At 42.6% G+C, this 23,650-nt stretch overlaps 1 protein-coding gene across 1 annotated transcript in view; it reads left to right on the top strand.

The window, feature by feature from the left end:
* The first annotated feature begins 1,304 nt into the window (after positions 1-1,304).
* Positions 1,305-23,650, top strand: part of Usp31 (ubiquitin specific peptidase 31) — a 70,990-nt gene continuing 48,644 nt past the window's right edge. Inside the window, exon 1 of the mRNA XM_076840038.2 lies at positions 1,305-1,922. Coding sequence (XP_076696153.2) covers positions 1,305-1,922 — 618 coding nt within the window. The remainder of the gene's footprint in view (positions 1,923-23,650) is intronic.

Raw genomic sequence — 23,650 nt, 5'->3', positions numbered from 1 at the left:
TTCTTAAATTGAAAACCAACATTTAAAAATAGGATTTCCGCCTTCTCTTTAAAAATCGGATGATCTGGCAACACAGTCATCATTCTTGCATGGAAACAACTGACTAGCGCTGAGCGGACGCCACTCATTTAAGAGGAAAGATGTTGATTTGTAGTTTGTCCCCATCATTTCTTATATTCTCCCCAACATTGAGAGCCAACACACTTTAGTTAAATATTATAGGTCAACAGATGATTCTTCACTCGTTGCTATGAGCTATCTGGTTACCGTGACAGTTGTGGTCTGTGACCCCTGGATTAGAGATCAAGTTTAGGGATTTGACTCAAACTTGGGTTTGAATGGGGGGTAATCTCCAAGGCGTTGGATTGAAGATTAAAGATCTACATGCGTGACATATGGAGGCCATCGTAAGTATTCACCAAGAGTGTAGCTTGCAGGCGGACAGGCAGAAACCATGTTAGTTTCATTCGCTGTCGCACCCCCCCCCCCATGCCTGGCAGGTGCTCAATAAATATCTGTTGACTGACTAACCGACTGAATGAATGAACGAATGAATGAACGATGTGAGAGCTCAGCGAGGTTTGGAAGGTTGCTCTGAAAAGCAAAGTAATTCTGATAACACCGTTTCGCCGGGACCTCAAGGTACAGCTTGGAAGAAATGTGCCGCCGGAATGTGCCCTGCTCCGTGACGGCGTTCGGGTGGTGCGCAGGCAGCAGGGATCTGCAATGTCCCTCGGGAGCCAGGCAGAGCTGACTTGCCCAGGACTGGACAGAGCCACGTCCACTAGCTCTTCCGCGGTCTCGTAAGGGGCAGACGTGGAAATCAGGCTGTTCGGTTCCCTAGACCTCTACCATCTGATTAGCAACGACAGAGACCCGCCCGCGGAGGTCCCCCACCCAGCGCCAGTCTAGCCTTCTCCCCTACGCCTGGACCATGCCCACACTAGACATGGCTTCCCTCAGGCTTCACGCCGCAGGACCGCGCCCGGAGCCGCGAGTCCTAGAGTCCGGCTGGAGAGGCGCTCCGTTCCCACAGTCAACATGGCGGCCGCCGCGGCTTCAGCCCCGGGCGGGCGGCGCTGAGAGGCGGTCACGTGAGCGGCCCAGCTGGGCGGACCGCGCGCGCGCCCGCCCGCCCCGCCGGCCGCTGCTCGCTCGCTGGCTGGCTCGGCGGCGCTCTGAGGTGTGTGGGGCGTCGAGCCCCCGGGCCCGGTGAGGCGCGGCGCGGCGGGATGCGCCGGCGGCCGTGGCGGGGTCCCGGGCCGGGCGGGCGGGCGCGGTGATGAGCGTCGGCGGCCGCCGCCATGTCCAAGGTAACGGCGCCCGGGCCCGGGCCGCCGGTGGCGGCGGCGGGCGGGAAGGAGAAGCGCTCCTTCAGCAAGCGGCTGTTCCGGAGCGGCCGCGCGGGCGGCGGCGGCGCGGGGGGCCCCGGGCCGGCCGCGCCCTCCTCGCCCTCTTCGGCGCGTTCCGTGGGCAGCTTCATGAGCCGCGTCCTCAAGACGCTGTCCACGCTCTCGCACCTCAGCTCCGAGGGCGCCGCCCCGGACCGCGGCGGCCTCCGCAGCTGCTTCCCGCCCGGGCCGCCCGCCGCGCCCACGCCGCCGCCCTGCCCGCCGCCGCCCTCCTCGCCCGCGCCGCCCGCCTGCGCCGCCGAGCCGGTGCCGGGAGTGGCGGGGCTCCGCAACCACGGCAACACGTGCTTCATGAACGCCACGCTGCAGTGCCTCAGCAACACCGAGCTCTTCGCCGAGTACCTGGCGCTGGGCCAGTACCGGGCGGGGCGGCCGGAGCCCTCGCCTGACCCCGAGCAGCCCTCGGGACGCGGCGCGCAGGGCCAGGGCGAGGTCACCGAGCAGCTGGCGCACCTGGTGCGGGCCCTCTGGACCCTGGAGTACACCCCGCAGCACAGCCGCGACTTCAAGGTGAGCCGCGCGCCGCGTCCCGGGAGCGTCCGCCGCCCGAGTCTTCCCGGGGCTCCTCCAGCCGGCCCACTTCTGCACCGGGTGCTGAGGGAGGTCGGGGCGCCTGACCGTGACCCGCACCCCGATTGCAAGGGAGATTCTTTCGTGCGTTCCTCCATCCATCCCATCATCACTCCCTCCCACCCATCTGTTCAGCTGTCCGTCCATCCATCAGGGTGTATTGAGAGCCCCCTGCGTGTGTGCCAGGTCCGGAGTTAGGCACTGGGGAGGGATTTTTGCCCTGAGCAAAGCTTTTATGGAACTTGGGAGTTGATAATGGGTCAGGGAATGTTGAACTGGGTTCAAATCCTGGTTCTGCTACTTAGTAGTGGTATGACTCTCAGCAAGTTACTCGCCATCTCTGTGCCATTTATTTATTTTTTTCCCCCCAATCTGGTTACCAGTTTATAGCAAACTAGTTGATGTGTTAGGTTGGACACTTGGAAATTCCCCATTTTTGACTTACAGATTGATACTTAGTCAATCTACCTATGTTAAGTGCTTCAGTTGTTTAGTACCATGCGTATTTGTTGTTTTTTTTAAAAAAGTTATTAAACACTTTAATGAGTTAAGAAGATAATATCAGATAGATAGTGGTTTGAAGAAAGCAGCACCTGGTGATATGATTGATGAGCTGGCAGTCTACTTTAAATTGGGGGAGGTGGCTTTGGGTCTTCTTTGCTGTCTGCTGGTGTGGCTACCCTTGTAGTGAGGGTGAGATTTGAGACCTCAGCCATGGGCTTGGCCCAGTTGGTGGAGGGCCATTTAGGCTGCATTATGGAATTAGGCTCTTATTTTAAGCAGAAGGGGAAGATGATTTGCAATTGTGTAAGGGACACTTTTAGGTGGGATATTGTTGTGGTATTAAATAGAATGAAGTCACATTGTGAGGAAGTCAGTTCCTTTTTGTTCTCTATATCCTGATCCTGTGGAGGCGAAAGTTGCAGCTTGATATTAGCCTGTTTGTAACACCTCTTACAATCCCCCACACCCACCCTTTAAAGGTGGAACAACCTTCAAGTTTAGAGGCTTTGGTAGGCAGCAGTAGTTAGATTTAATAAAGTGATGCTTTTATTGGGCTTATTTTTTCATTTGTCTTTTCTATTTATGGCAAGTGGTGCTGGTTTTCCATTGGTTCGATCAAGTTTCTTTCTAAAATACATTTATTAAGTAAATAATTTGATTACAATATAAAATGGTGATCTGGCCGAGGAGTCTGCACTTGGGTAAGGTCCTGCTTTCTTGCTGAGAAGCAGTACTGCTGGTGTGCATCCCTTCCCTTTTAATAATTTTTACTTGTATTTTGTTTATGTTGCCCAGTAATGTTTTTCTCAAGAAAAAGTGGTTGCTGTTTGATCTTGAAAATTTGAATGGAAATACTTCAGTGAGCTAAGGGCTGGAAAAAAGAGAGTTCTGTATGAGAGATCTCTAGAAGGTAGGAGAATGGCCACCAGCTGGCTATTGTAATAGGTTCTTTGTGTTTCCTGCTCTTTGCTTAGAGCTGCCTGTAAACAGCCATTGCACTTGAAACTTTTCAAGGCCAGAGTGTGGTGTTAAGTTTGGTTTTCTGGTCTTTTTCAAAACGTGAAAGTCAGCTTCTACAGCATCTTAGCATGTGAAGATTTTCATTGCCTTTTATAATACGGTGTTCATTTTTTTTTAGTCCATGAAGCTGTGAGCAGAAGTGGGTTAATAAGTCTGCAAGTGCAGGGGCTGATTGATGGCAATTTTGGCAAAGTTGGATGAATTCTTAGAGGTCATTTCCATTACTTTTTATGAGGTCATGTTCACTTTTTTATCCATTAAGCTATGAACAGAAATGGGTCAATAATTCTAAAAGTGCAGAGACTTCATAGTCATGCTTTGGCAAAGTAGAGCAGATTCTTAGAGGACCAGTATTTTTTAAAAAATGTCATCTTCTGAACCTTTACATTTTACTGGGCATTCATTTATTCACCTCCCATTTACTGAAGTTTTACTCCATCAGTTGGGAATGCATTCTGCACAAGATAGAACAGTCCCCAGTGAGAGTGCCTTAGCAGTAGAAATGCTCAATTAGCTCACGTGGGAGTTCTGGGATGGATGGTTCTGAGGTGGTTCAATGGACTTGCACCATTTCTGTTTTCTCACCCTGTTGTTCTTAGATATTATTGGCTTTTTAGTCTCATGCCTGTCACCTCATGGTTGCCCGATGATGGCAGCTGCAATACCCTACATTCTACCCAGGAAGGCAGGAAGTCATTAGGGAAATAGAAGTTGTTCCAGAAGCCCCTGCAGCAGGCTTCTGCTGCATCTCCCTGATATAACTGCGACTGCCACGGAGGCTGGAATGTGGGCATTTGAGTTTTCCTGCCTTCCTGGAGGAGATGAGTGCAGGAAGCGCTTGCCTCTTATGCATCCCATGAGAGAGCCTCACCTAATGTGTGTCAGGCACCATCTTTTGAGGAATACACAGTACCTGTCTCTGAGGAGTGCATTCATGAACGCCACACTAAAGTGCCTCAGCAACACTGAGCCCAGGGCTGGCAAATTCCCCGAGATAGCACTTCTTAACACTTTAACTTGCATACAACTCACATTTGTAATTTACATGGGGATCTTATTACAAAGCAAATTGGGATTTAGTAGAACTAGAGGGGGCCTGGGAATCTGCATTTATTTCTAACAAGCCCTGGGGTGATGCGGATACTGATAGTGCAGGCCCAAGGACCATACTTTGAATAGCAGGCTCAAAGGAAAAGTAAAACAGTACAGAAAAGGTGACTGGAACAGTGTTTTGAAGGATGACTAGAAATTTGCTGGGCAGAGAAGTGGTGGGGCTGGCCTAGAAGAGCATGTATTTTTTTGGGAAACATGTTTAATGGCTGGTTGTATCATGGAGAGCCATGGGGTGCAGAAAGCTCCCTCCATGTTATAAGGGATTGTGAGTGGCTGTGTAGGCTGGTTTTGAGTTATCATTTGGAAGTTGAGAATCCAGAGCCAATTTTTTTTTATTAACATTTTATTTTTTAGTTTTCAGCGGACACAACATCTTTGTTTGAATGTGGTGCTGAGAATCGAACCCAGGCTGCACCCATGCCAGGCGAGTGCACTACCGCTTGAGCCACATCCCTAGCCCTCCAGAGCCAATTTTTAATAAGAGAGCGATATGATCGGATTTTTTTCCTCTCCTTCTCTGTCTCTCTCTCTTTTCCATTCAATTAGGTAAACCTGGTGGCACTGTGGTGATTTGTGACTTTTTTTCCCCTCAAATCTTTTATTTTAGCCAAACTTGATGAACATTATTTTGAGTATAAAGAACATGGAACCCCAAGGAGATGGACATGAGGCTCCCTGTCACCATATCCCTTGCCTGCTTGTGGCAGATGTTAATAAAGATTCTGATACTCTTGTTCAGAGCTCATATTCGGCCTCAGCATCCTGCTCAGTTCTGGTGTCTAGGTAGCCACCACCAGTTGATTATTGTTGGCAGAGGAGATAAAACCAATTTGCCATTTTGAAGTTGTTTGCCTTGAGGTCCAGAAGAGCATTCTCTGTCTTTGAATGTGCTTTAATCATCTGAAAATGTTCCTAAGTTTCTAATGCTTCTCTCTGCAAGGTTTTCAAGTAGAATTCTTACTTGTTTTCTAAACACATTGATTTGAGCGTGAGGAGCTTGCCAGGTTAATGGTGTTTTGGTCTGAGCTGGGCTAGGTGGTGGTAAAGTTAGATTTTCATATCCCAGAATGAAACAAGTTGAGTGGCCCCGCCTTGATATGCTTTAAGAAACTTCTGTAGCTGTCACTTATATCCTTTTCTCTCTCTCTCACACTCTCACTCTCACTCTTTTTTTTTTTTTTTTTTAAACAGGTGTTTTCTTCTGCTCTTAAAGCACTGATTTTCAGCCAGGGCACTTTTGCTTCCCTCCACACCTCTCCCTCCCTACCCCTTGGGACACTTGCCTGTCTTTGGAGACATACTTGGTTGTCACAGCTGGGGTGGAGATGCTGCTGGCATCTTGAGGGTAAATTCCAAGGATGTCACAGAACATTTCAGGGCAACCCCTCTGGTAAAGAATTATCCAGCCTCAAATGTAAATAGTGCTGAGGTTGAGAAAGTGTTGGAGGAGTGTTTTCAGCCTCTTCCGCAGTTTTCCTTCCTTTTTCCCTCTCCATCCGGGGTTGTCTTGCTACTCTGGCCTTTGCCTGTGCACGTATTTGCAGCAGCACGAGGGGAAAACTTAGATTTGACCCTATGTCAGTTGTTTTCTTGGTAAAACAGTGAAAGTAAACATATAGTGTTGAACCTCTATACTAGTCTGTGCCATTTTAAGGGGAAATCTACTTACTGCTCTCACTTTAATAGGGGCATAGGTGCTCCAGATTCTTTCAGATCCTCTTTGATTTCTAGTTCTCAGTGCCCTTTTGCAACAAGTAAAAAAAAGATGGCTAGTCATCTTTCAAGCAAGAAAGGTGAGTTTTATATCAGCAATTTTCAAAGCATGTTCTCAAAGAACAGCTAGGAACAGAGTGATCTACTGATAAAAGAACTATGGGGACTTCTTCCAAATTTGCAATAAACAAGAAGTAATTGATTAAAATAATTTTTTTCTCCCATATGTGTTCCCGTGTACCTTAATGCCTGGTTCTTATTAATCAGACTTTTGAAGCAGAAGTGCATAAATGAGTTAAGTCCAACAGCCTAGCAATCAAGATTACACTTGCTTAGTGTCACACCCTATTTTTCCATGGACTCATGATGAGGAGCTCTGATGATATGCTGTAAACAAATGGTGTTAAGTTTCCTGGTTTGTGTAAAGCTTTTTTTTTTTTTTTAAAGTGGTAGATGGACACAATACCTTTGTTTTTTTTTTTTTTTTTTTTTTTTTTTATGTGGTGCTGAGGAGCAAACCCAGGGCCTGACACAACGTTAGGCGAGCGCTCTACCACTGAGCCCCAGCCCCAGTCCCTGTGTAAAGCTTTTTAGTATGCTGTTATATCAGTGTTTCCCCCAAAGCAGTCTGACTTCAGGGTGTCCCCTGGATTCATTTGAAATGTAGGGAAAAATGAAATTGTGTAGGTCACGTTTAGATTTGTGACAGAATGGACATCTCTTCCCGATCAGTTCCCTTGTCTGTCACACGTTGACACTTGAGTTTTAGTAAAGTTCCAGATCTCTGAAGGAGAAAGGAACGTGGTGGAATCCTGAGGTTGCAGACTTGGAAGCAGCCTTGGATGTGGTATGACTAGGCCCCGGCCTTTCCAGATGAGGGGACCAAGGCTCACCCTCAGACTCAGGTGGAGGAGCAGAATCAGAATTCCAATCTCCACTCACTGCCCTGCTGAGGTTCACACTGAATCCTGGGCCTGGGGTGGCCTCATCAGTACAACCTTTGAAAAGATAGCTCTCAACATAAAACTTCAGCAATCAGAGTGGACGTGCCAAAACGTCTTCCCCCTCTGAGATTGTGGTTCTGAACTGTAGGAAAATAAGATCATCCCGCAGCTAGATTCAAATGTGTGCCATGGCTCCTCAAGCTCAGGTACTTTTAAAAGTCTTCTTAAAAACAGTGTAAATGCATATGTAAATGTATGGATCTCTTGCCAGTAAGGTTTGAGTTGATAAATGCACCTTAGTAAAGGGGAAATGTGAGCATTATAAGAAATATTCCAAGAGGACTACTTGGGGGATAGAAATACACGGGACAACTATAGAACTCCGTATTTGCTGACGTTTTAGTTCATTCTCTGCTGCTGTGACAATTCCACAAACTGGGTAACTTAACACATTTTTATTTCTTAATACTTCTGGAGACTGGGAAGTCTGAAGTCCCACCTCTGGTGAGGGCCTTCTTGTTGTTTCATTATCCATGTCAGAAGATGGAAGGACAGAGAGTGAGAGCGCTTGTCTTGTGAGAGAGGTAGAAGGAAGAGAGTAAGATCAGGGGGAGGCCAAACCCATACTTTTGTCCCTTGATAACTAACCCTCTTGTGTGATGATGACATTCACCCTTCCACCAGGACAGAAGCCTTATGATCTAAGCATCTCCTAAAGGTCTCGACACCTGCATTGAAGGTGAAATTTCTAGCCCATGGAAACATATTCCCAGCGGGGGAGACACATTGAAAACATTGCAGCTAACTTAAGCCCTGTTAAATGCACAGTTATTGTGTTTAGCTGAGGGACTGGGGATAAAGGATTAAGTGTGAAGATTTAGGACCAGATTCTTGCCCTCAGAATTTACCTTATTTTAAGGAAGCTATTTTTAAGTATACTGAGAGACAGTTCAGTGGGAGTTCAGAGAGGGGCAAGAAGCAGAAGATTCATTCATTCATCCTTTTCATTCATTATTGGCAATTAAGCGTCTACAAATTTGAGTTCCAGCTCCATGTTCTCTGAACACACGGTGCTAGTCACTGTGTGGTGTTAGTGGTAAACAAAAGGTATGGGGATGGTTAAAAGGTAAAAAGGAAAAGGCTGCATGGTTCCTTCCCTCATGCACCTTGCCACGGAGGAGGCTGATGTTAACCAGTGAACACTGAGAAATGTGAAATTAAAAATGATAAGAGCGGGCTGAGGTTCTGGCTCAGAGGTAGAGCACTCGCCTACCATGCGTGAGGCACCGGGTTGGATCCTCAGCACCACATAAAAATAAAATAAAAAAGATATTGTGTCCACCTATAACTAAAAAATAAATATAAAAAAATGATAAGAGCTAAGAAGAAAAAGATAGGGTGTATGAGAAGGAATAATGTATGTGACTGGGCAGGAGAAATAAAAAATGAGCGTGAAAAGTTCTATAGTTGGAAAGAACTGGGGGTGCTTTTAAAAGTCTGACAGGCCTTGTTTGCAGCTCAGAGAGCCAGTAGAGGGGACAGAGGCTGTAAGGAGGCAGGCATCAGGACAGGTCATATGGCACCTGGAGGCCGACCTGGGGGGGTTTAGGTTTTATTCTAAGAGCAAAGGGGTGGCTGTTGCTGGTTTTAGACAGAGCTCTGGCATGATCTCATTAAAATGCAAAGTGGACATTCTGGGTGCTGAACAGGTGGGTAGAATGGGAGCAAGGAGGTCATCTGTCACCCGTGAGGCATTTGTGACCTTCCAGATAGAAGCGGTGGTGGGTGGAGATGGAGAAGTAGACAGTTGATATATGTCTGCGGTAGCCTCTTTTTTTTTGTGGGGGCAGGGTTTACTGAGGATTGAGCCCAGGGGCCCTGGACCACTGAGCCACATCCCCAGCCCTATTTTGTATTTTATTTAGAGACAGGGTCTCACTGAGTTGCTTAGTGCCTCATTTTTGCTGAGGCTGGCTTTGAACTCATGATCCTTCAGCCTCAGCCTCAGCCCCCAGATCTCGGACTCCGGCTCCTGCTCCGGCCGGCAGCCTCTGTACAGGATTTGCTGAGTCTTGATTTGGGGGAGGGCACGGAGGCAGTGGGGATTCAAGAATAACTCCCAGCTGCATGTTCTGAGCAGCTCAGAGATTGCTGGTGCTGGATACTCATTTGAGGAGAAACAGGTTTTTTGTGTTTTTTTTTGGTGGTGGGGGGACCAGCAGATCAGATTTGGATGTATTATATAGGACACTATTGGAATGTCCAGAGGCAGTTGGAAATAAGGGAATCTGGAGCTCAGTTGATTCTGGTGGAGAATCAGTCAGCCTGTAAATGGTATTGAAAGCCATGAGCTGGAGACCTAGAAAGTGATTTGAGGATAAATAAGGTGTGGATAGTAGGGGAAGAGAGAACATTCCAGGTTCTGGTGAAAAATTCTGAGGAGAGGAGAGAGGTGGCATAGCCTAGGAATAGGAAGCCTGGAATTGAACAGGGAGTTGGCACTGTGGGTGCCAAAAGCTCTGTCCCTTACCCACTGGGAAAGTGGTATTCCTCAAAAAAGGTCTCCAGAGGTTGCCAAGTGTCCCCAGGGGGTCAGAGTTGCCCCTGCTTGGGAACTGCTGTTATGGAGAAAAGGGGAAATAAATAAAGATGACTGGGGAGAGGTGGGGGCAAATTATGGCTGGCTTTGAAAGTCTGTCACAACAGTTTAGTCTTGAAGCTGCAATTAGTAGTGATTCAAATTGAGGCTTCCTGAGAGTGCAGAGAGGGATTTGGTGAAACCGAGGTTTTAGGAGAATGGGTCTGACTGTGAGCCAAACTGTAAAAGCAGGAGAGGTGTGAAGTGAGGAAAAGGAGGAGAGGTGGGTGCAGGAGATGTTTCGAGGACATTGTGACATTGAGAGAACTCCAGAGGTGGAGTGGTAAAGGGAACACCAAGGTTTCAGGCCTGGGCAGAGGGGAACTAAAAGGGGACATATGGTAAAAACTGAGCAGTTGGAAAGGGAAGTGGTGTGTGGGGTGCCAGGGGAAGAGAAGACCGTCCTTTGAATTTGGATATCTGGGCTGGGGTCTTGGGACCCCCACACAGCGCCAAAGGGTAGTCTTAACAGTTGGAAATAGGGCGTTATTTCAGACCTGGATTCTGTACAGACAGGTGATAATTTCAGTGCCTAGTGGCCAGAGGCTGAAGGCCAGGCCCTTGGGGAAAACTAAACTGAGAGGAGGAGAGAGAGGAACTGCTGAAGGGGGAGACTGAGGTAGGAGGGGAAGGCAGAAGGCAGAGTCGGGAGACCTGGATCACCTCACAGTGTGACTACATGCTTTTAGGCCTGAATACAGTGTGGAGCTGCAGAAATGTCAGTTTATACCTGTTAAGAATCAAAATTCATGTTGGTGTCATAGCCAAGAAATCATTGTCAAATCCAGCCAAATCCAATGTCATGAAGTTTTTCCTGTCTTAAGAATTTTATAGTTTAGTTTCTTATGTTTAGGCTTTCAGGTTTTTGTTTTTGTTTTTTTTAGGTAGGGCTGGAGATCAAACCCAGGACTTGGTGTATGCTGGCAAGTGTTCTACTATTGAGCTATATTCCCAGCCTCCTTTCGAATAAATTTTTGTAGGTAGTATAATGATCCAACCTAATCCTTTTGCCTATGGCTAGTAGGTTTTTCCCAAGACCTTGGATAAAAAGTCTTTCCTATCTTTATACAATGATCTTGGTACCCTTGTTGAAAATCAGTTGATTATGTGAGGCTTCACTTCTGAGCTCCCTGTTCTATTCTGTTAGTCTGTATGTCTGTCTGAATGCCAGCACTGCCCTGTTTTGATTACCAAAGTTATTTGCGTAGTAAGTTTTGATATCAGGTATGACTCCTCCAACTTTTTCTTTTTTCAAGATCATTTTTGCTTCAGAATCTCTTGAGATTCTACAGGAATTTAATGATGGATTTTCTAAGAAAACGCTGTTAGGATTTTGATGGGAATTGCATTCAGTCTTAGATTTCTTTGGGTCGTAGGTCGTAGTGTCATCTTAACACTATTAAGTCTTCCAACCCAGGAACAGGGGGTGTCTCTCCATTTATGTCTTTAATTTCTTTTAGCTCTGTTTTATAGTTTTTTTTGTGTTGTTGTCCCCACCCCCACTTCTTGATTAAATGTATTTCTAAGTAATTCATTCTTGTTGATGCTATGTAAATGAATAGGGGTGTGTGTGTGTGTGTGTGTGTGTGTGTGTATATGTGTGTCCGCGCACGCGCGCTGGATATGAACATGCTTAAGCAGGCTCTCTAACACTGAGCTACACCTTCAGCCCTATAAATGGAATTGTTAATTTTCTTTTTGGATTGTTCATTGCTAGTATACAAATGAAAGTGATTTTGCATGTTGATTCTGTACCCTCAGCTTTGTTAAATTCATTTATTAGCTCTAACAGAATTTTCTGTAATCTTTGGGGTTTTCTGTGTACAGAATCATGTCATTTTTAAACAGAATTAATCTTAACATTTTTCTTTCCAGTTTTCATGCTTTTTGTTCCCTTTTCTTGCCTGATTGCTTTGGCTAGAACTTTCAGTGTTATGTGAATAGAAGAGGCAAAGTGGGCATCCTGGAGGACAGGCTTTCTACCTTTCCCCATAGTGTTTGGTGTTGGCTGAGGATTTCTGCATATGGGCTTTATCATGTTGAGGAAGTTTCCGTCTGTTCCTAGTTTGTTGAATGTGTGTGGGGTGTGTGTGGGTGTGTGTGTGTTTAAGTCATGAAAGAGTATAGAGTTTTGTCAGATGTTTCTTTCTACATCAACTGAGATGATCATGTGTTTAGCTTTTTCCCAGTTCATTTTATTAATGTATGTTTATTACATTGCTTGATTTTTGTATGTTGAACCGCTTTTTATTCCAGGAATAAATCCTACTTGGTCATGGTGTCTCTCGAGATGTTGAAACCTCCTCACTTTGTTTCTGTCTTCTCCATTTCATCTTTGTATAGTGTGTGTGTGTGTGTGTGTGTGTGTGTGTGTAAGTAACAACTTCATTAAATATTTGATACATTTGACATGAATTTCTTAGCCAGGTTCCATAGCGCATGTACCCATTTTCCAACCCAGCAAACGTGGGAGGCTAAGGCATGAGGATTACACATTTGAAGCCAACCAGTTTAGCCATTCCTAACTAACCTAAAGAGACCCTGTTTCAAAATAGAAAAAGGGAGGTAGCTCATTGGTAAAGCACCCAAGGGTTTGATCCCCAGTACCCAAAACAAAACAACAACAAAAAATATGTGTCTATTTCCTTCAGTCTCCTATTTTTCAATTTTAGTTTGGTATATTTGTATATTATAGAAAGTTTATATTTTTCAAACTGCCCCTGTCCCATAATTGCTTTTATTACAATATAGCTGAAAAAGTTACTCTTGCTTATAGGATAATTTTTTTTCCTTTTTTTTTTTCTATTATGTTCTAACTTTTCTCTTTCTCTAGTACTTTGGAGTTGACTTTGGTGCTTGTGTAAAGTGGGTGTTTATACTAAGGTTTGGCATTTTCTATCTTGTATGGAATGGTGAGTGGTCGAGAGCTAGGCCACACTGCCCATGTGTGAATCCCACTGCACTGCTTCCTTGGAACCGTGGAGCTGAACTCTCTGGGCTCCCTTTCCTCATCTTAAATCAGAGATAAGAGTATATCTACTTCATAAGCCTGTTTTGAAAACAAAGAAGAGAAGGACTTGGCCAGGGCCTGGCTCAGATGATGATGTTACCATTACTACCCAATCTTATTATCACCTTGCTGTGCACAAAAAGTTTCTCCCTGTTTAGGATTTCTGAATTTTGTATCGTTTCAATCTTTTTGTTGGTACTACGTAGTATTATTATTGCTTGTTACTCTTTCTCATGTTGTTCTTTAAAAGTTCTCCAAATTTTAGGTCATTTTGCTAAGTTTCAAAAAAACCCAAAGTATATTGTGTGAATTTTAATGTTAGATACCTTTAATGTGAGACAGATAAACATGTCTACTGAATGCCTGCGGCCATTGATAAAATCAGTATCTATCAACAAAACATTAATAATGTTACAGTGAGAAAATCTGAATCAACTGATAACTGAGAAAGGAATTCAGAGTGAATAAAGAAATGCTTGTTCCCCAAAGGAACAGGGTTGTGTGAATTTACTCATATACTCCTCCGAGGATCAGACAGTCCCATGTTGTGTGAACTGTTTGAAAAAGAAACACTTACTCTCAGAATCAAGAGGATTTGGTTTCTTAAACCTACTCTCTGTTTCCCCCTCCCCTTGCTGGTGACTGTTGTCTTCTTCAGCCTGAGTCTCTGTACTTGGTTTGTGGGAAGTGCACAGGGCTTGGCTAATCTGTCTGAAGAGGCCACATCCAAGGATAGCTTCACTCCAGCCTCCTTATAAAGGGGAGGTCTGGTGAGGGGTGTTCTGATGTACACTTTGGTCAGATCTTAAGAACTGGCCTGATGACTCTTGTTGGACTTTAAGCTTTCAGAGGGGAAGGGAGAAATTGGAAGAGGGAGTGGCAGGCCTCAGGCTATGGGATTTTATGAGCAAGTTGTCTGAAAATCAAATGATCCACCTTCCCTTAATGGTAGAGTACCTGTCACTGGACTCCTGCAGGCAGTCTTGGTGACGCCGTAGTGGGAACCTTGCGCCCCATTGTGGGTTGGGCTGGATTCCGTTTCTTTTCCTTTGCTTGTCTCTTGCTCCTTTCTTCTGACTTTTGAACATCTATAAAATGCCTGCTGGAAGTTGATGGTGTTGGCAGCTTTGATGGGTGGGAAAGAACAAAGAGGAGAAGACAGGAGACTGAGGTTTTGGAGTAGGAGTCCAGGGGTGATGCTGCTCAGGACTGGGAAAACAAAGTGATTAGTGGTTGTGTGTGTGTGTGTGTGTGGGGTGGAGTTCAGTTGTGGAGGCTCCTATGGTAACTGAGCATTAGAATCCCAGAGAAGCTCTTGGTGAAGCTGTACTTGTTGAATGCTACATTTTCAGGTGCTGCGCAAAGTGAAGCTGAAGTGGTCTAGATAGAGAAGTATCTTCTAAGTCAGGACACAGCTGTGGTAATATAGAGGCTGGTCCTCAGCCAGTTTTAAATTTTCTTTTGGCCTAAAGTTTTTGGTTTGACTCTGCCACTTTTGTTTTGCAACTAGTGTGTGGTTTGATGGATTTTTCCTGTCCCCTTCTATACACTGGTCACAATGAGGGGCTATTAAATGGGGCAGTGTTCTCTGTTTGTGTAGTTCCCCACAGCTGTTTCCTATAGTAAAGACTCTGGAAAACAATGACCTCATAGTTTCCATAAAAAAAAAAAAAAAACCTTTTATATATAGTAGTGGAAAAGAAATCATTCAAAATTGAGTAATTTAAAGTTCTGCCCTCTGTTGCTTCTTCCTTCAAAAATATTCTTGTTTGCGCTGCTCATTAATTGTTCATTGGCTGTTCCTCAAATGACCTTCTGTATTAACAAACAACAGTTTTGCAGTGGAGCCTATCAGGATGTCTTGTCTTTCATGAAACCATGATTGTTCGTTGTCTGTTTAGCCGCCATTGTCTTATGTCATGGACTGTGGAGTTCCTAGAGGAATTGGCCAGTCACTGAACATCTGTTGCTTCTTCCCTCCAGTTGTCCAGCTCAGATGGCAGTAAACAGTGTATCCACAAACAAACAGTTCACGTGGTGGAAGATTTCATGGTGCTGTTGGATCTGCTCCTGCTGGGAGGACTTTTAAGCTCATTACCCGATCAGCACATCTTTTTACCCTTAACTTTTGGCATTTTTCTAATCTTTTAAGAGCAGGACAAAGCTCTCTGATCTTTTCAGGAGATTTTAAAAACAATAATATTCATAATACTGAAAGCCCCATTCATTTATGTAGAGCCAGATTATTTACAAGATAACTTCAAATTCATATGAAGTTTCAAAATTTAATCTTCACAACAACTCTGTGAAGAAGCACTGATAACTCTCTGATTTTTTTCCTTTAAGGGTACCTAGGATTTAACCCCGGGGGCAATTTACCAATGAATCACATTCCCAGTTTTTTTAAAAAAATTAATTTGTTTTAGTTAGTTATACATTACAGTTGAATGCATTTGTGTGCTTTGATATACATAGATGGGATATAATTCCTCATTTTTTCTGAGTATACATGTTGCAGAATCATATTGGTCATGCAGTCACATATATACATAAAATAATAATGTCTGTTTCATTCTATCTTTTTTTTTTTTCTTAATTTTGAGAAAGGGTTTTCACTAAATTGCTTTTAAAGTTTGGAAGTTAGAATTCACTGCAAGTAAGTAGCAGAGGTAGGACCGCAATCCTGCATGTTTTTTGTGAGCACGAAATGAGAAGATGTAAGTAAGGATTCATTGTTGAAACTAGTAAGATGGATGGGCCACATGCAGGCACGCGTTCTCAACTTAAGGCCATCTGAGTATCCTTGCCTTTTCCTCAAGTAACCAAAGCCCTGAAAAACAAGCAAGTCGATGATGTGATTCTTCACACTCTGTATGGTTCTGTTGAGTTCTGGGGCCACTCATTATGACACTTGTTTTCCTGACCTGCTCCTTTCAGCACTATGGTTCTCTATTGACATTGCAGATTTTCATGTATCATCCTATTGTAAAAATATTTTTGCTAGTGAATTGCATGAGGACCTAACAGGTGTATTACTTCAATTTGTAAATGTTCTACAGCGTACGATTTATATTCAAAGTTACACGGTACATGAAAATCTTTAATGAAAATTAATAGCTGACATAGAATGCCATATCTTGCATTGGGGTTAACAAATGCGCTACCCATAGTTCCTTTACATAGGGTCTGTTTTCAGTTCTTAATCTCCTTTCAAAGAAGTGTCATGATCTGGGGAGGTGATAGTGCTGTTCTAGTCAGACCACACCTTAGATTTTATGTTTTATGCTGGGACATTACAGTGTTGTCTAATTCTGGGAGTGACAGCTGCATTGTGTCTGGATGGTGGTGCAGGAGCAGGGAAGTAGAACTCCTGTTTGCCTCCCAGGGGGGTGTCCTCTAGTGGTGAGGGAGCTTCCTGGCACATAATTCCAACTCTTCTAGTTCCAGCCATCATGTCTCAGGTATACATCCGCATTAGCCTTCCAGCCTCTCCCTGTTTCTAAACTTTCTGTTCCAACTGATGATTTCTATTGCTGCCAGGTAATCTTCTTAAAGCTTACCTGTAGTTATTTTTCTTCTTAAAAATTGCCAATACTTTTCCTTTTATATACAAAATGTAATGTGAATGTGTTAGCTTGCCATTTAAACTTCCCATGATGTGGCCCACCTTCTGCCTACCCAGAGAGGCAGCGGACATGGGGAGAGCTGAAGACTCAGACTTGGGTCCAGATCCTGAGATCTGAGGCAAATAACTTCCTTCTCTTAGCTGTTTCCTCTTTTATATGTTGCTTTCTTCATAGGATTGATATCAGAAATAGAAGAAATACAGTGCTAGGTACAGAGGAATCTGTTAGTATTGTTATTCGTGGCCACCTGACCATCCTGCAGCTTTTTAAATGCTCCATACTTCTCTGTCTTGCTTTATCTGTTTCTTCCTCCTGGGCCCAGGGTACAAACATTCTTCAAGACCTACTTTAAAAACCACTCCTGTGCAAAAGTTCCCTTTAACTCCCTTGGTTAGAAGTAATAGCTGCCTCATTTGAAAGCAGGTAGCATTTTTTATGAAATTTCTAGTGATACTAGTACGTCTATCTCTCATATAGTTATGTTTAAACAATAACAGTAATAGCTAGGTATTCAGAAAACTATGAAAATTTCATGTTCCTCTCAACCAGTGTCAACAATTACTTATTTGTAGGTAACCTTACTCCATTTGTTTAACTGTTGCCTTTCTTCCCAAAAACCTTTGAAGCAAATTTCAAATGTGTTTCATCCATAGATATTTCAGTATATCTCTTTAACAGCTAAGGATGCTTTAAAAAATTATCTATTTTCCACCTAAGGAAAGCCAACATTAATTTCTTGTTATCAGTTATCCACTATTGTTCACATTTTTCTGATTGTCTCACATTCATTTAGTCATGCACAGTAGAGATTGTGTGTGTGTGTGTGTGTGTGTGTGTGTGTATTACAGTTTGTGTATATTAGGACTCAAGTCATAAATTTTCAATGGATTGATAAATCATTTAAGACTCTCATAATCTGTCCTGTTTTATTTTAGGTTTTTTTTTTCTTGTAATTTATTTGTTGAATGAATTGGGTATTTGTCTTAAAATTTCCAATCTCTTGTAAACTGATCATAAAATCCAATGTAAATGATTACATAAAAAGTGAAATAAAAAGGCATGTGTAAGACCAGCTCCATTAAAAAAAATTGTCAGGTTCATTAGATATAAAGGTACTGTTTAATCTGTAGATTTTTAAAATGCATAGTCTCCTTTTCTATATGTATCTTGTCATGGACCAATGACAAAGAGTTCACCTGTTGTTGGGTCATATTTTGAAGAGCTCTGACAGACATTGTATGATTTTTTTTGTGTGCAGCTTTATTTAAAATGTGGTAGTTATATATAAAGTGGTAGTTATATCTCAAAAGTTTAACAAAATTAAAGTTGAAAGTTTTCCCTCCTTTTTTTGGGCGTGAAACTGTGTTGTGTGGGTGGCATTGAAAATTTCCATCAGGAACCTATTCTGTCTGGTTGTACCTCTTGTAATGTCAATAGTCATTGATGATTATTCTCTAATCTGTTAATTCATTAAGGGTCAGAAAGTGGTAACATTATAATTCTAAAATTCACTCTTCATTAGCTAGAATATTGAAGATATTCTTGCCCTCATCAATTATTTGGTTACCCTAAAGCAAATTTGTAGAAAGTCTAGATAAATGTTTGGGTTCCTCTCTTTATTTTCCAGTTTTCACAATAATTATTTGATTTCAGATGTGGCTAGTTTTGGTAACGTATGAACTCAAGGGTTTAAGCGTATTTGATTGTTCAGTCAATTATAGTAATTAACCTTTTTTGGGGGGGTGTAGTTCTTGTTATGTTGTCTCAGACTGATCTGATACTCCTGGGGTCAAGCGACCTCCTGCCTTGGATCTGCTCAGTGCTGGGGCTGCGGGCTAGTACCAGCATACTTTGCTGTTAACCTTTTTTTTTTTGATGGTGCTGGGGATTGAACCCAGGGCCTTGTGCATGCAAGGCAAGCACTCTGCCAACTGAGCTATATCCCTACCTTCGCTGTTAACCTTTTTGTTGCTCCAAATTTTGATCATTTGGAACAGGTTGCCTTCCAAGTCCTTTTGACACAATACCTGTATTCTGTGCTGTTAAACCAGAGTGGAAGGAAGCCAAGGCGTTCTAAGCAATCTTACATTTCTTGTACCAGGTTTGGAATCTCTTTAAGGAGCTCTGGTTCTTTGGTGGTAAATGGTATTGAGAGACCAAATCTGGGCATTAGGGTCATGCATAGTTTCCAAGAAATGGATAATTTCTTTTAAAGTTAAATCATGATTTCATATTCACAATTCCAGTTCTGGGTTTCAGAGGTTTTATTTACCTCATTGGTCTTATATCTGTGTCTCCTTTCTCCCAAGCTGAAAATCCTATTTGTAACACCCATTTAAATTCTTACTTGTCTTATGTCGTCATTCACTGACAAGTCACAGAATGATAACCCCAACACTACCACAAATAGTATGAATATTCAAAAGTGGTTTAAGATTATTTGTAAGTTTTTTTTTCTTTTTTTGTCTAAAATAGGGTATATCCTATAAGTTTGTACAAGTTACAGTGTCTTAAAGCCACTATGGTTCTGTCATCAACTGGATATAAAATTAAAATAATTTATTTCTCTTGATTTTGAGGGATTGCTGTTTAAAATTTAACTTTGTTGCATAATTGTGCAAAAAATAGAATATTTGGCCCAGAGACAACTCTGCAAAGCAAAATCTGTTCAAAAGTCTAGCTTTGTCTGATTTTTGTACCCTATTTCTATTCTTCCCAAATTTTGTGATTTAGTCTTTGTTTAAATGTAAGCAGATATGTATGAGTATATGTGTGTGTATGGTGTGTATTCGTATTCTCCCTTTTATTTGCATAAATAGTAGCAGACTATGCATGTTTTTCTCCATCTCTTTTTCATGTAACTAACATAGGAGTGCTTACCATATGCTGTGCACAGTGGATTGTTGTATTTAATCTTTATAGTGTTGCAAGGTAGACACACAGATTGTTATTCGTTTTCAGATGAAGAAAGGGACATCTCTGCACAGACTTTTAATTCCAGGATTCTCTTTATCCCCTGTAATAACTAGTCCTGTTCTTTGTGTGCATATTCATGAGTACAGGAGCAAGGAACTCCCTATTCTGCTTTAATTTGAGTAGTGATTGGGGCTGGGGGGCAGCAAAGACAGGCTTTGTTTAAACTGTAGGGAAAGACATTCAACCCTGTCTTTATTTGAGGGCCTTTGTTTTCAGTAGCTGGAGAAGAATAATAGATAAGGTCCTCTTGTCTGACCAGAGTTGCCCCCAGCTGTTAAAAGATGCATTAAATTGAAATGTACTTTAATCTTACCCTAACGTAAGAGTCCTTTTTAACAGTTTAGTGACTCCTTGGTAAATCTCCCTTGTGTTAGTCTTTAATTCATGGAAGTTATAATAAACTAGAGTAATTAAAGAAAAGACAACTCCTCCAACAGCAGCTGCCCTTGGCAGATAGCTACTAGTTAATGATATCAGGATTTTATAGAGGACACAGGCAGCTTTTTATCCTGCATCTTGCAGTAGGAGGGTTACTTACCCTTCTGGCTCTACTATGGTATGGGAGCTTGGTTGGGCTGCTGTGACCGATGCCATCTCTGACCATATGGATCTCCTAGGCTTCAGGCTGTCAGCATCAGAGGACAGTGTTGGGAGGAAGTGAGGGTTGGGGCCAGCAAGGTTTGGGGTCTCCTCATTTCCTTTTGAAAATCTGTGAACCCAGGAATTTTGAATTTAGTCAGAATTCTGGTGCGCTGTGTTGGCTGCACTGTGTTTCCTTATTTTCCTTTTCATTGCCATATAACATCAGCCTTATAGATCCTGGCATTGAACAGCTGTGGGTTCCTTTACATCTGAGTGATGAAAACATTTTAGCAGGAAAAACCAGCCTATGAGAGCAAGCCTGTGACACACGAAAGGGACTCTGGCAGGACAAAGGTGTGGAGATTGCTGCAAAAGGCCACCGTATGAAATGCTGAAGAGGAATAATGCTCTGCCTCAGAGTCTTCTCCAGGTCTGGCCTGGCAGCCATAAGGGATGGCTTCCCTTGGGGCAGCTGTGCTCAGGGCTCTGGCCCTAGGATTGCAGACAGTAACGGCCCCGTGCTACAGTGATGGGTGACTCACGGCGCGGTAATCCTCAGCAGGGTATGTTCTGTGCCATTGTATTGTCATTGTATCATCTTTTGAAAAAACATGGTGATACTCCATTCATCTGACCTTTTGGGAAGTTAATTTTTTACATTTTATTTTTCAAATAAATTTTTTGAACATCAGATCTTAAAATTTTAACTTTTTTTTGAGTGGGTTTTAGATGGATAAGCCACATGCTGTACACTCCCCCAGGGAGAGAATCCTAGACACACTTATGCTTTCCTTTATTTGAGTCTCTGATGTGACCGTTCTCTATGAGTTCCATTCTGTTTTATGGAGTTTTCTTTTGGGGTCAGTTGGACAACACAGGGCCTTGTAGGTGGTCGGATCTGGATCGCTCGTTGTTTGGGTTCTTGTTTGGCTTTGTGTGTTCTCCTCCACCACTTCCCACGTCTTCCTCCATGCCTTCCTCTTGCTTCATCCTCCTCCTGGGAGCCTACACCTTCTTCCTCACTTCTCTGTTTTACAGTTTCTAATCTGCTTTTAGTTAAGTAACTAGATAAATAGAATTGGCTCTAAATAAGATGAATTGTGGTCTAAGAGTCTGGCTAGATTTTAGTGTGTTTCTTTTTAGAAGACAACATTTTCTTTCAAATTTCTAAGTAAAGTATGGCATATACATACAGAAAAATGCGTAAGCCATTAGTGTACAGCTTGATGAATTGTCCTAAAGTAATAATTTATCACCTCGATCAAGAAATAGGGCATCACCAACACTCCAGAGGCTCTGTGCACTCTCCCTTCCCCATGCCACCCTCCCTGTCCTGCCCAGAGGACACTACTCTCCTGGCTTCCAGCACCGTCAGTCAGCTTTGTCTATTTTTGAACTTTGTCTATTATTTAACTTTTATATGTTAAATAATAAGTGTTTATTTTAAAAAACAGCTTTATTGAGATAGTTTACTTAGCATATAATTCACCTATCAAAGTGTACATTTCAGTGGTTTTCAGTTTATTCTCGGGTTGTGCAACCATCACTGCGATTTTAGAAAAATTGTATTATTCCCTAAAGATACCAGTGCTCATTAGCAGTCACTCTCCGTTCCACCCTCCCTGCCCTGGGCCACTACTAATCTACATTTCATATAAATGGAATCTTACAGTAAGTGGCCTTTTGTTTCTGGCTCCATTCACTTGGCATTGGGGTTCAAGGCTTATCATGTTGTGGCATGCGTCATGCTTCAATCCTTTTTGCAGCCAAAAAATCCATTTTATGAATATTTACATTTTGCTTATCCATTGATGAACATGTGAGTTGTTTCTGTTCTTGGCTGTTATGAATAATTCTGTGGGACACCTGAGTATAAATTTTTGTGTGGGCACAATTTTTTCATTTCCCTTGGGTATAGGAATAGAATTGCTGGGTCATATAATAATTATGTTTAATAGTTTGAGGAGCTGTCAGACTCTTTGCCAACATGCCTGTACCATTTTATACTCCCACCATCAATGTGTGAGGATTCTAATTCTTCCTTATCCTTATCAATACTTGTTAATTTTTTATTATTATAACCATCATAGTGTGAAGTGTTATCTCATCGTGGTTTTGTATGTATGCATCAAGTATGTATTTTTTGTGTCTGGTTTCTTTCCTAAGATTTGTTATAACATCCATTTCAATAAGGGTAGTATTCAAATTATTGTAGAAAACTTAGAAAGAATATAAAAGTTAAATGAATAAAATGAAAAAAATATAAGTTATTTGGTGTGTTGCTTTCTTGCCCTCCGCTGTATTTAACCTAGTTTAGACCATGCACTGTATGTGTATATAGTTTTGCATTTATTTCATAGTGTATTTTGAGAGATTTTTGTCATAAAAATTTTCAAATTATTGCATGAGATAGTACAGTCTATTTTTGAGCACTTAGATGACTTCTGGTTATGATGAACCTTTTTTTTTTTTCCTACATAAATCTTTCACTTTTGATCATTTCTTTAGGCTGTAGGAGTGAAATTTCTGATAGTAGGTGCCTGTTTTGAAGGCTAATTAAATCATATTCTTACCTTATTTTACAAAAGGATTGACTACTAGCAGTGAGTAAGGATAACTATAGTATACCACTGTTGGAATGATAAAAAAAAAGAAATCTTTTAATTAATCTCTACGTGAAACATAGCATTCTGCTGGTTTAACAGATTCGTAGTTCATTTCTTTGATGAGTAGTAGGTAGGAAAGTTTGATCTGATCTTTAAAGGGGAAGTATACGTACAGGGTAGTAACATGTTGCTTAGGGAATGACACTATTCTGATTTCACAGACTTTCTCTTGGCTTGCAACCTATGTATTTGTACATTCTTGCATTTAGCATCCCCCTAAGGGAGATGATCCAGGCCTCCACTGACTAGAATTTGGTCAAGATGGGGCCAGGTCAGGCCTAGGTTGGGAAGTTCTAAATTGTACTTTGCTAGGAAAATACTGGAGCCAGGATGAGCTGGAGACTCTACATTGGTACTGGTTTTTATGGAATTTCATTCTTGTGGCAAAGGCTGAAGGAATAGGTGGAAGCTGTGAGGGATCTGGGGACCATGCCTGTGTAGCTGAGGGTCAGCCTGGCTTGACTGGAGCCTGGACCTAGCACTGGGCAGAGAGAGCAGGTGCAGGGCCTGGGGTTGAAAAGCATCTCCAGCCAATTCAGATTTACTGGGAGCACCTGGGGTTTATGGTACTGTGCATAATGTGCAGTGAAACTCACGGAATCTGCTTGTGAGTAGTGCCTCTTGGTTACTACGAATTGACGATTCAGTCATAAAAGAGCAATAGCAGAATAATGATTCAAAGCAAGGCTGTTTTCAGAATATTTTGGATTTTATTATAAAACCTGTTCAGTGAAAAAATATCAATAACTAAGAGGACATCCACTTTTCCTGTTTGTGTGTAGATATACACAGTCTTGTGTTTTTTTGTGTTTAGAGAAGAAACAGTTCATCCTGTTATCTTCAGGTTCTCCGCCCACGGATTTTACCAGCTGCCCA

The sequence above is a fragment of the Callospermophilus lateralis genome, chromosome 19 (assembly GCF_048772815.1).
Source record: "Callospermophilus lateralis isolate mCalLat2 chromosome 19, mCalLat2.hap1, whole genome shotgun sequence".
Classification (NCBI taxonomy): Eukaryota; Metazoa; Chordata; class Mammalia; order Rodentia; family Sciuridae; genus Callospermophilus; species Callospermophilus lateralis.
Note: the sequence above shows the minus strand (reverse complement) of the source record. Positions and strands in the feature narration are given on the sequence as shown.